At 45.2% G+C, this 13,123-nt stretch overlaps 1 protein-coding gene across 1 annotated transcript in view; it reads left to right on the top strand.

The window, feature by feature from the left end:
• Positions 1-530: 530 nt before the first annotated feature.
• The window catches only part of CAPN13 (calpain 13), a 41,557-nt gene continuing 28,964 nt past the window's right edge, over positions 531-13,123 (top strand). The window contains exons 1-3 of the mRNA XM_062489350.1: positions 531-767; positions 10,438-10,507; positions 11,368-11,486. Of these exons, the coding sequence (XP_062345334.1) occupies positions 531-767; positions 10,438-10,507; positions 11,368-11,486 (426 nt within the window). The remainder of the gene's footprint in view (positions 768-10,437; positions 10,508-11,367; positions 11,487-13,123) is intronic.

Consider the following 13,123-nt stretch of genomic DNA (forward strand, 5'->3'; position numbering starts at 1 on the left):
AGGAGTTCAGCCGTGCTTCAGACTGGAATAACTGCAGATGCCATTCAATGACTGCCCAGTTTAAAAAAATGAAATCAGCTTGAAATCCTGTGCACTGGGCACAGCTGTGATGCCTGACCAGAAGAGTGCTGGTACCTGTGGGCATTGTCCCTGCTCACACTCACTCCCCTGCATCTGCAGCTCCTGTTCCATCCCCTGTGCTCACTTATATTGCAGCTGTACCTCAGTGCTCACACAGCAGCTCACTAACAGCTTTGCTCTCTGTCCTCAGGGAAGACTCCAAATTGAATTTGTAGCACTGACAGCACTGGTTTCAGATAAACCAGTTGGGATTTGACGACTGCTCTTTCCCCATGCATTTCCAGCTAATAAGGATTTTGTCACTGTGGCTGCTCTCAGTTTTGCGAGCTGCTGCTCCACAGTTCTCCTGGTGGGAGGGGGAGGTGTTATCCCACACACTTCTGATGCACCACTTTGCATTGGGAAACTGATGGCAGAAACTGTCTCCCCCTCATAGGAAAAGGGACACGATGCTCGCCCCCAGCTCCGCTCCAATGCCAGAGCAGGGCTGGCAAACCACAGGAGCAACGGGAAGCCTCCAGAGCCTGAAGAAATTTAACAGCCAGGATTTCAAAAAGCTGCGAGCCTTGTGCCTGAGCCAAGGGCTGCTCTTTGAGGATGCCACCTTCCCTGCTTACATCAGCTCCATTGGTCCCAGCCTGCTCCCGGAGGAGAAGCTCTGGCAAATACAATGGAAAAGGCCAACGGTGAGTTCCTCTAGGTGGGTGCTTTGTGGCATTGCTGCACTGATGGCCAGTGGCTAAAGGCACTCTGCACTCTGGGGTGGGAGGTCTTTCCAAAAGGAGACCTCAAGGAGAACACTGGAAGCAGGCTTGTAAGGAGGGATCCTTGCTGCGGGATGTGTGGAGGGAAGATAACCTCTGAAACATTAATGATTTCATTAGGTACATTTTTGGAGGAAGTTTGCTTCCATCTGTGAACCTGACTGGAACTACTGTTCCCACTTTGATCTGCTTCTAGAGGACTTCGTGCAAACCTAAAAAGTTGTTAAATTCTATTGAAGAGCTCTGATTTCTGTAATCCAAGGGACTGACTCAGCAATACCTATTTTAAAGTAATTGGGATGAGGCAGGAGATGAAGTACATTTGTGTGCTGATTCCCAGTTGCAATTTAATAGGCAGTTATCATCTGGCATATGAAAGTTCAGAATGGGAGGTGGAATCACATGCTCAGCTCTTATATCCTAGGACCTAATTTAGGAAATCTTGTCGTGGTCCAACTGCTCTGTATAGCACTGCTGTGTACCATTTGCTGCTGGTGCAGCTCCTGGATGAGCCAAGTGCTGCCCTTTTTCTGGGTTTTGCTGAGCACACCACTAGTGCCTGGGGCCTTTGGCTTCCCTGGGCTGGGACAAACCAGCTCATCTCCCTGGAGGCAATGCCTCAGGGTGTAGAGGCAATGACTGTGAGACTGTAAAGAGACAGCACAAAACAACAGGAAAAGATGTATTTGGATGGCAGATGCATTAGGGCAGTGAGGGTGTGCTGCACTGTGGTGGCCTTGGCACAACAGCAGCAGAGGATGCAGCCAGCAGGGATGTTGAAACTCATGGATGCCAGAAGGGAAGCAGAGTAGCCAGGACAGCCTGCAGAGCTGCTAAATGTGGATGCCCACATGGAAAGGCGGGACACACAGCACGTGGATTAGTAGGTGTGGAGGTGCTGGGTGCAGATATTTGGATATCCTCTGTGGTGGTGCCATGAAGAGATCATTCTCTTCTGCAGAAGGTGTTCCTACCACAGGCTGAATGTCTGGGCTTCTCCTTAGGCAGTTTTCCTTCAAAGTCTGTGTTGGGTGAGAGTGCAGCTGCTTCTGCATTTTTTTACACCAGCACTCTGCTTATGGGTTCACAGCAGATGGGAATAATCTCTCTGGAAAGTTGGTTGTGTTAGGAAAGTAACCAAAAAATGCAAAGGAGAGGAGTTAGTCACCTCTGTTTTCAGTCTGAGAGAGAAAAAAATAGGATAACTAAGCATTAGATTCACAAGAGAAACACAGATATTAGAAAGGACTCTCTAGGAGCATTTTAAAGATGAATAAACTGGAATAAAATGTTATGATACAGTTCTTTTAAGTACTAACACCCTGATGCTTTTGCAGCAGAGAAGTGTAGGATTTCAAAAGCATACAAAATGACTTAGAAACCCAAATACCACTGATTTTGAGGCACTGCACTGTGGGATGAGCATCTATCCTACTCTAATACCCTGAGAGTTATTTCATGTGCAAAGGGACTGGTGCACCTTGCCAAAAGCAGAATCTGCTGCTGCTAGTGCTTGAAGCTTGTCAGGTGAGGCAGGTACTGAAGAATTCCCTTCTATTTTTGCGGAATCCATGAATACTAAAGTTGTGAATAAAAGTTTCTGTGCAATTGGTTTCAAAAATTTGCATATGTCCTCTCCATCCCAGCACTTCCCTTCTGAAGAATTTTTTTACAGCAGTCAACAATTTTTCAGAGTGTTTTTTCAGGAAGGAACAGGATCAAAATCCTTGGCTTTGCCAAAGCTCTCCTTCAAGAAATTAAACCATATGCTCATGACCCAAGGTTCATGACGTGAACATTGAAAAGCTTTTTGTTTTTTTATAGAGACTAAAGCAGCATCACCAGCTGCTCTTCTATGACTGCCAGCTCAACTGGGTCATCTGGAACAGAAACTCAGGATTCCAATGCTGAAGAAGGCCCCATTTTTTCCCCCCTCAGTTTGACCAAAATTTTCACCTGTATATGCGGGTGAAGCCACACAAGCTTCACCTTGCCTAGATGCCAGATGAAGGGCAGTGGCATCAACTGCCTGTGGAGACCAAACCAAAATTCTCAAACATCACCACAACAGCCACGTTGTGTCATGGTGACATCAAAGTGTGGCCTCACTTTCCTGACAGAATGAAGCAGGGGTTAAAGAAGTTGCTGAATTGCAGTGTTTTCTTTTTGTTCATAGAGCTGCAGATGTTAGGCTCAGGAAGCAAATAAAACTGTGTTTGCATTTCATAAGTCCTGAAAGACCAATGCTGTGTCCAGCTGCCTCTGGTAGTTGGACCCTCAGGAGGAAGAGGGAGGTATCAGGAGTAGTGGTGCCCCAAACCTGAAGTTTTTCAATTGGGCACCTGTCACCCATGCAGAAATATTTGTACAACCTTTGTTTGTAGGCCATTGCAGTGCTAACTCTAAGGATATGTGATCCCAGGTGTTTAAGTTACTTAAATAACTGAGCCAAGAGATACCTATAATGTCCCCAAGAGAGACTGTTTCCTGTTTCCTACCTGAATACATCTCCCAGTGCAGTTGTATCCTGCTGACACATCATGGCCAATTTAACCTATATCTGTATTTTTCTCAGTCTCCACCATTATCTACCTCTGACATTAAAATAAATTTGTCTGGAATTGTACCTGTGACTGGCATCTTGGTCCTAATAAGCTGTTAGCCTCCATTTACTGTCACACAGTATCTGGTTATTTTAGTGGTAGATAGCAATTATAACTGCTGTCTTAGTTTCAGATCCAACTGAGCAGTTGAGCAACATGCTGCTTCTATTTTACCTTGTACATTGTCAAGGGAATTGCCAATTACACTCAGAGTTTGGAGTCTTCATATCCGGGGGTAATGTGTAAAGTAGAGAGAAAACAGCTTGATTTCAGATAGTAGCAGTCAGCAGTGACAGTCAGAAACAACTTTTCGACTTGTAACCTGAAATTGTTTAATAGACATATGCCTGAAAAGGGAGGGAAGGTGGAGCAGGAGCACCAGGACAACATTTGAAATGTCACTTTTCCTAACTCTGTACTAGTTACAGTTTCCCATCAGATGGGGACTGCTTCAGGCTGTGTTTGCATCCCCAGGCCCTCAATCTATGCCCATTGAAATGTGCAATTTGTAACAGAGAATTTGCCTGCGGTGCTTCAAGCATTACTAGAGGTCAGGCTGAAGGTACTGAATACAGCAGGACCTCCCAGTTAGCTACTCCTTTGGCTCACCAGCAGCTTTGAGAAGTGGAAAAGAAGTTCTGTTTTAGACTGAATAAAGTATTTTCTATAGCTAGGCTTGCCTTAAGATCAATCAAAGGGAAATTCTCCATGAAAAATTATGTCAGATTTTTAAAACTGAAATGCTTCTTTTAAAATGTTCAGAACAATTCCTTTTCATTGTTTTCTGCTTTTCCTTCACATAAGCTATTGGTTGGAACTGAGGAAACCATGAAGTTATTAACTGTTGCAAAATATTCATTTTTATTCAATTAGTGTTCAGGACTAAAATTTCTCTCTGTTCTGATCATAGTGCAAACTATGCAGGTGAATAGTGCAGGTATGCTATACTGTGCAGGTGCAAAAAGAAACTGAAGGAGGATGGTCCCGATGGTGTGAATTGTGGTGATGCTAAATGTGGAATGCTTTACTTCTGCTAACATTGGTTATATTTTCAGATATGATATGTGTGAGGGGAGAGAGATTACCACCTGTGCAGCAGTGCCTTGGCCTTGCACCAGGGATAGCACTGTGCTCAGTATGGTGCCCACTGTAAATGTGAAGGATAGTCTGTGATCTTCAGTGCTTATGCTTTAAAAGAAGGCTAAAAATGGGCACAGGGTGAAGTTGCTGAAGGCTTTTCTGAAGGCTCTTCAAGGTTGCAGACTACTGCTCCTGCCCTGCTCCTCCTTGGTCTCTTGGGGATCCTGTTGCTCCCATAGGGAATGAGGGGATGGTGAGCAGGAGCTGGTATAAGAAAATGTGTCCTCTGATTAACATAAGCATGTGTGCCACTGCACTCAGCACCTAAAAAGCTTTGGAGAAAATTACATTCGTTGAGCCAATACTTGTTGTCTGGGAAAGTGATCCATCATTTGAATCACTCATTTTGTAAAAGGGCTTGCTCACGTTTTTAATTCCCTTCCTCTGTCCCTTCCCAAAGAAAACACAACCACCTTTCAGAAGCAGAATATCTATTGTAGTGCTCTATAGCCTTTGGTGATTATTTGTTCCTTGGCCTGTTATTTATTTCCCAGAAATTTCCAAGAGTTAACATCAGCATTAAAAATTTTGAATCTAGCAACTGACTTAAAAAAAAAAGGACCCCTTAAAAATAATTTTGGAGTTAGCATCTTTCTAGACTGATAAGCTGAGCTGAATTTCCTACTGCATCAGACTTGGCCTGTCTGTACCTGAAGGGGCCTAAAAAAAACCAAATTTCATTCAGGCAAGAATTTATACAACAATTTGAAGTTAACAAAAAACTTGTTTCTAATAGAAGAGGGAATAAATGAAGAAAAACCTACCAAAAAAAAAAGAAAAAGAAAAAGAGGAAAAAGAAATGCAGGTTGTCACATGAGCTGCTTTAATGAGGAAAGTTATGGGACATGTGTGGCAGCAAGGGATAGTGATGTCCTGCATGTCTGTCACTTTGGGGCTGGTCCCTGGCATGAGCCAAAGCTGCTCACCAGCTGTTTGTGGTGGAGTTCACAGCTCCAGTCTTTCCCAGAGGCCAGCAGGCTCTTGGATCCTGTTCAGCGTTTCTCCATGATGAAAATCAAATTCAATTTGCCTTGTTCTTTCTGAGTGTGCATGTGCAATCAGTGTAATTGAACGGGAGCAGCATCCCCAGGCTGCCATTGTCTTAGCCCTTGCCTACTCAGCTGATTGTACCTGACCTCCACTCAGAGTTCATCCCTGTGGCCAGGGGAGGCTGCAGTGCATCACCAGCTGTTATGTCTGTCTTTCTGGAAGATGGGAGATGTTTATTTGCATGGTATTTCCTGATTCCATTCATCTTTGGGGAGAGCTGATTGTGAGGGGGAGTTTGTGCATCCTAGGTGGATTGGAAAGCAGGGCTGCTGTGATGGTCTGCTGACTCCCCTGCTTCCCAGTTTCTCAGGCTGGGGAGTGTCAGGCACAATTGTATGGCTGTGTTGGCTGGAGGGTAGTTGGTAACACCATGGCACTTCCAGCTTTTACTGTATGATCCCAGGGGGAGGTTCCAAGACCTCTAAGAAAACTCCCTCTCAAAGGCTCCAGGTACACAGGACTGCTTCCCTTGTTCACCTCCTTTGTCTTTGCCTCCTTTGTTTTAGCAATTAGTCAAATAAAACAAACAGGTTTCAGATAAAATCTGAGCTGGTTTCTGTTTTTGTCGGGTTGTTGACATCAGTCCACCCTCCAGCAGGACTTAACTTTCACATTTGTGGGCTCCACGCCTGTGTGGAGTATGGTGAACTCATTCTTCCAATGCAAAAGAGAACTGGAGCAGACCATAGCTTTTATAAGCAACCAATACATTTGTATTGAAATCAGACAATTAAGAATTGAGCTATTCTGCTGTAAAGCAGGGAATTGAGTTCTGTCAGTGCAAGCCAACCCCTTGAGAGTAGTCTGATTTTTTCTATTAATTTTGGCTTGCTCAATTATTCTCTCCTCCAATCTGCCAGAGACAAGTCATTGCACGTCAGAGCTTTGGTGTGGCCCAGCACAGCTTATATTGCATGGGTTGGAAAAGACCTTTAAAATCAACCATTAACCCAGCACTGCCAAGCCACCGTGTCCCCCAGCGCCACACCTACATGTCTTTTAAATACCTCCAGGGAGGTGACTCTACCACCTCAGTGGGCAGCCTGTTCCAATGCTCGGCCACCTTTTCAGTGAATGAATTTTTCCTATTATCAAACATAAACCTACCCTGGCTCAACCTGAAGCCATCTCCTCTTGTTCTGTCACTTGTTACCTGGGAGTAGAGACTCTGTAGCTCCTACCTGGCTACCACCTCCTTTCAGAAAGGTGTAGAGAGTCACCCCCCTGAGCCTCCTTTTCTTCAGGCTAAAAAAAAACAGCTCCCTCATCTGCTTCTCATAAGACTTGTGCTCCAGACCCTCCACTAATTTTGCCACTTGTTCTGCCCTCCCTCATTACCCAAACTGTCTTCTTTCTGTGCAGGTTTCCTGTGGTTATGGGATGTATGAGTGGTGTGACTGACCCCTCCTCAGCACACTGCTGGGCAGGGCCTTCAGCCCAGGGAAGTGTAGTTCTGTGTCATTTCTTAATCCACAGCAACTCTATTACAGGCACAGCAGTGCTGCTGAATTAACATTTGTCCAGCTGAGAACAGTTTGGTTTTCAATAAATAGCAGCCTTTTTATTTGTCATAACTGGTGTGTGTTGAACAGGGAGCACCATGACTCATGATATCAGGATGTGTAAGGATGGTGGAGCTGCAACACGGGGGACCAACACAAGGGTAGCTGAAGGGAAATGTGGACCTGTGGCAGGAACAGAGACGGGATTTTATTTTTAGGGTTAAGGTGAACTGACCAGGAGGTGGCTCTGCAAACAGTCAGCTCCAGCCTCTTAACCCTCAGTAGCCTTGTGGAAACTCTGGGAAAGTGGCCAGCCCCCAACCAGAGAAGCCTGCTGCCAAAGTGGCTTATACTGCCTAGGAAATCCCACCTCAATCTTCCAGTTTTACACAGAACTGTTTGACTGTGTCCTTTGCTTGTCTGCATGTGGTCTATATCTACACTACTGACCTCCAGCTTCTTCTGGGGACTTGTTCTTCCCTAAAAATTTCAAGCAATTATAAAAAGAGATTTAGAGATAAATGCATGTACAGGACACTTTCCTTCCACCTCTCAGATTAATTTTCTGTCTTGCCCTTTAGATGAACAGTACATCTGTGGTAAGACCATGCTCTAGAGGATGAACTGGTTTGAACTTGAATTTCTCTTTCCTTTTGAATTCATAATGAAGTCTTCAGTGGGCCAGGGAAAGAGAGTGATGAGAGCTTTGTCCTGGGGGGATGAGTTCAGGCAGAGTGCTTGACTTGCAGCCCATATGGTTGCCTTCACTGCTGGGCTCATAGATACTCTGAGAAGAGACCATGCACCTCCCTGAGCTTCCTCTTCTTTCCCCCTCTAGCTAAAACTGAAAAGTCTCCGTGCAAATGCCACAAAGCCTCATCTCAGTGAAACAGGGCAATGCTTCTGGACAGACTTACAGTTAAAGCTGTAGTTTCTCTCTTTGTCATGCAATTGGAGCAGTAGGAAATAGTGAGACTTGCACATTTTGTGTAGTGGTTACTGTGTTTAGCTGTGCTTTGAAGTAATGAATGATATGGTGTTTTATGACTGCTGTACTCTTGCCTTTGAAGAAAGAGGAGCTAATTGGAGACTTCCTTTCCTCCTGGTTGAAAAGGTCCAGATTTTCAGAGCACTGCACCCATCACAATTATCTCCTCTCTGTGGTCTGTCAAAAGCCCTCTGTGGGTTCAGACAGCTGCTGAGTTGCCCCTTCCCCTGGCTAGTGGAAGCAACACACCCTGTATCGTGTCTCAGATATTGTCCCGGAGTCTGTGGGGAGTGCAAACTCCTGGAAGCAGGGCTCCAGGGTGGTGGGGAATACAGCATTGGAGTGTTCCCTTTGACAGCCACAGAGATGTCTGTGTGCACAGTCCAGGCATGTTGGCTGGGGCTGACTTCAGATTATGTCTTTTCTGGTTTTAGACTGAATTGTCAGTTTCTCTCAGCAAGGAACCTGCTTAATGACTCAGCTCATCCCTGTTTGCTCACTGGGGAATCAAACACCTTGGTGGGCAATAGAATATTTGGTGAGGCATCTAATGGGCTGACTTTTCAGCTAGTCCCCATGACAGGCTAGCAGGATCCACAGAGCACTTATGAGCTTTAGCATCCTGGCACAGAGCAGAGCATCAGCCCTTTCCTCAGGGATCCCATAAAGACACAGCTGCCTTCCCATTAGTTTCAGGCTCATGCTTCTGGATGGTGCTTACCCCTGTGGCAGCTATGCACCGTAGCCAGCCACCCTCCTTCTGGCAACTCAGACTTCGAAGCCCTCAGAAAGGATGGGGGAAGCAAAAATACCCATTCCTTTATGCTGTTGGTTTTCTGGGATGACTACTAGCAAGTCAGACACATACAAAAGCAGGGGCAAGTTCAAAGCCTTGCCATGCAGTTTAATCTTTCCTGCTTGTGGAAAGTTTTGAGTTCACCCAGGTGAGGGGCACAAACTGCTCTGGGAAATGGAGGTAGGGAGAAGATAAAGCTGGGATGGATACAGAGCAGAAGGGAGAAGGGCTCAGTGCTGCTTCTTCCTTATACAATGAGCAACCACTGCTGCTAGTGGCCACACATCTTAGGCCTGCTCCCATGCCATGGGTAAATCTCTTGCTGCAAATGCCCAAAGTCCTGGGATAGGTGGAGATGGCTGCAGAAAAGCATCTCTCAAGGAATTTGCCTGCTGAGGCTGCTTTCCCCCATGTCAGCAGTGCTATGGGAGCATGATCTGCCTACCAGCCTGGAGCAGTGATGTTGCATTGCATCTTTTCCTGACAGGGAAACTTCTTAGAGGGGTTTGATCACTGTGAAGCCATTTCAGAAAGCTGACAGCATTTGCTAATGCTGAGCTCACGCCACTGTTCAAGTCATGAGTCACGTTGTGAGCTGGTCTCATTTTAGTGCAGCATGTGAGATCAGCTGGGGAGAAGGAATGCCAGGGCCTGTTCAGGGAAGGGCTGCTGTATTATTTTTCTTACCAGGACTTCTTTTTCTTCCTTTTATCTCTTTGTTTTCTTACATGTGTGATGACTTGCCTATTTCAGGCTGGTTGCTCTTTCAAAACAAAGCCTTACCATGATGGAGAGTGCCAAGGGTTACTCATGGGGAATGCTGAGGCTGTTCCTTCCTGAGCACTCAGATATCCCAGGCCAATAGCAGACACAGCTGGGAGAATGGTTCAAGTCTCTGTGTGCAAAACCAAGCTCTGAAGTGCTTCCCCCTTCACTGCCCAAGCAAGACTCTTAAGGAAAATTCTCCCTGAATCAAAAATGTCAGCCAGGCCCATGGGATTTTGCAGACAGAGATTAAGCTCTCTTTCTATATCTTCCTCAGCAGAGTGAAGAAAAGCAGCCCAGGCTGACCTTTATTAGACCTGAATGGAAACACAAAAGGCTCAGTGTGTAAAATGCACCCAGACCCACTGCTGAGCTGAAGTATAGACCCTGTTTCACTTTGCTTGGAGACCTCTGTGTCTCTGCCCTGCTGTGCCCTAGGAAACTGCATGGTTTCAATGCCAAGCTCAGAGCTCTCTCTTAAAGGTGTCAGTAGCATTAGAGAAACCCAAATGAAAACTCAGGGAGTACCCACCCCCCAGTCCCAATCCCCAGGAATATCTGAGCAGATTAAAGAAGAGAGTACTGAGGATCTACTCTGGTTTTGTTGGAGGCAGGCAGCAAAACATCAGGGCTCAAAGAAAAGCAGTTTTCAGATGTGGAAAAGGTAGGCAAGGTCTTCAAGGGGCAGGAACACTCTGCTGGCAAAGGCTGGGTATTTACACTGTTCTTGGTATTTTCTTTCCTCCAGGAACTTCAGAGAAATCCTTATTTGATCATGGATGGAGTTAGCAGATTTGATATCATGCAAGGAGAAATAGGTAAGGTGATATTCTTGATTTAGAAAAGATCTGCACAAAGCAATAACCCATGACTGCTTTGCCACATTCCAAGCGTTTGGTGGGAAGATGTGGACCATGGCAGCTGCAGTAAATACTCAGCACAGGCTAATCTGGACTGGCACAAGTCCAGACACAACTTACTGCAGGTATTTAACAGGATTCCCAAATGCAGCAGCTCAAATCTTTGTTACTTTTGTCTGGTGTCTGCCTTCTGTCTGTGTAAGGCCAAGCTTAGAAATGGAGATCCAGCTGAGACCAGGCAGATGCTTCAAGAAGAAGGGTCAAACACAGTTAAGTGTAAGTAGGTTAGTAGGCATGGCTCCAGCTTCTGTAGGGCTGAATTTTCTTTCCATACTAATGTCTTCATTTGACTGTCAGTGTTTTATTTCTGTGGATATTTCTGTTCAACTCTGATCTGTCTGCACCCTGTGTCAGTTCCATCTTGTACTCCTGGACCATGTTTGTCTTTGGGAGTAGCTCTGCTCCCACATAGAAAGAAACGCCTTTCCATTTCCCACTCCACTGAGAAGTTTGAAGGTTTCCTAAAGTTTGAAGTTTTCCTGTTCTGGACTGCAAGTCTCAACATGAGTGCAAAAGATAGGAGCAGCCTGAACATACAAAAGGGTGTCTGGGTGACACCAGGGTTCCCAGTGAACATTGCTGGTGAATCCTGGGCAGTGCTTCAGCATTTTGGAGGGGAACAAGGAGACAGAATAATGTTGGTTGCTTTTAGCAAAGTGGTTCTTAGATGTTGCAGCCCATTCTCTTTCTAAAGAGTCAGCTGTGATCCAGAATGGCGAGTTACTGACTGAATGCACTGGTCTCTTCCCTCCCCTGAGGTGACTGCTGGATGCTGGCTGCCCTGGGCTCCTTGACACTGCGAAAACAATTTTTGGAAAATGTTTTACCAAAGGACCAAGGATTCCAGGACGATTATGCTGGGATTTTTCATTTCCGGGTATGTACTCCCTGTGGTATTGGTGCCACTTGAGCTTGGCTGGTTGGATTGCAAAGGGGTCCAAGCTGCAGCCCCACATCTCAACATCCTTAAGTGTCCTTTGGTTCTTCAATGCTGACTCCCAGTCCGAAACTTTGTGGAAAATCCTGAATTTTTAAATGATTCCTTGTGCTCCAGGTGGTGCAATTGCACTTCAGGGAATTTGATGCCCTTTTCTGAAAGTTGTGACTGCAAAGGCAGCAATACCAGCTGTTCAGATAGATTTGTGTACATATATGTTTTAGATGACATTCTGGTGGCTGCTTTGATTTGGGCAGTCTGTTATGGCTGTCATCTCACCTGCACTATCTATTTGGCCTCATTTTCTGTTTCCCCACTTCACCTTGCCCTTTTAGCTTGTTGAAATGGCTGGAAATTACGAATCTTTGGAGACAGATCAGAGAAACAGGCTTTTGATATTTTGAAGAGATTTGTTTCAGAGAGAGGAACAAGGCTTTTTACTAAATCTCACTTTCTACCCTCCTAAAATTGTCTGAATCTCCCAGAAGGGTGAAATAGGTAGCAACTAGCAGGCTCTGCTTGCTTGTATCTGAGTCAGACAAATATCTGGTGGGATCAGAAAAGCTTGCAGCGCCATTAAACTCCAGAAGCTAAACTGGATGTGGAGAAAATCAGGATAAACTCAGTCCTTCCTCATTCCCCTTATTTCACAAATCTCTTTTGTTGTATGCAGCTCAGGACCAAACAAGGAGCTCTGGCAGTGAGACTTTTTTGACCTCCTAGGCTCTTGTGGAGCAGCACCAGGAGGATTATCTTGTGGACAGTCTAAATTTTGCTCTGTTCCTTTGCTCCTTAGAATACCAGATGTTTCTATCTTGGCCCATTTCCAGCATACACTGCCACATTGTGTGAGATAAACCAGCTGAAGGGACACCAGTCTGCTTAAAACACATTAAAAGGATGCAAGCTAGATTGTCTTTCATGGGAGCTTTGAAAAGATTAGTTAGGCACAATCCGTAAATCTTAAGCAGTATAAATACCTTACAGTATTTGAAAATGTTTTCCCTGTCATCTCATCTGCAAATCAATGCAACTGTTTCTGGCTTTCCTTCAGCAATAAACCCCTGAGAAAGCTCCTCTGCATGGAAATGCTTCTCTGCAATGCCTTTCAATTATTCCATCAAAGATATTTTACTGCCATCCACAGGCTAAGCCACCACTCCTCAGTTCAATGAAGAATTGCAAACAAGGCATATCATATGATAATATGAACATTTCAGCTTATAACTTTTTTCCCACCATTTTGGAACTGGAGCATATTGCCTCTCAGGAATACAAGGGGCTGCTCCAGTGTTCCTGTACAGCACGAGCTGTTCAGCTGCAAGAGTCAAGGGTGTTAAGCACTTCATCAGCTGTAGTCAAGGTGGGCAATGTTTTTATCTAGGGAATAATTCCAGTGATGTTATTTCCCCAGGGATTAAGTTAGTCCCATGTTTGTAGAGGGATCCCTTTCTCTGCCACAGAAACTGTGGTGCCTATGAGGTAGAGTGTGCCACTCCTTGTGACAGTGAGGAGCATCACCTCAGCTTGGGAAAAACCCAGAAGTATTCTCCAGGGGACTACAGGGCATTACTGCA

The sequence above is a fragment of the Cinclus cinclus genome, chromosome 3, assembly GCF_963662255.1.
Source record: "Cinclus cinclus chromosome 3, bCinCin1.1, whole genome shotgun sequence".
Classification (NCBI taxonomy): Eukaryota; Metazoa; Chordata; class Aves; order Passeriformes; family Cinclidae; genus Cinclus; species Cinclus cinclus.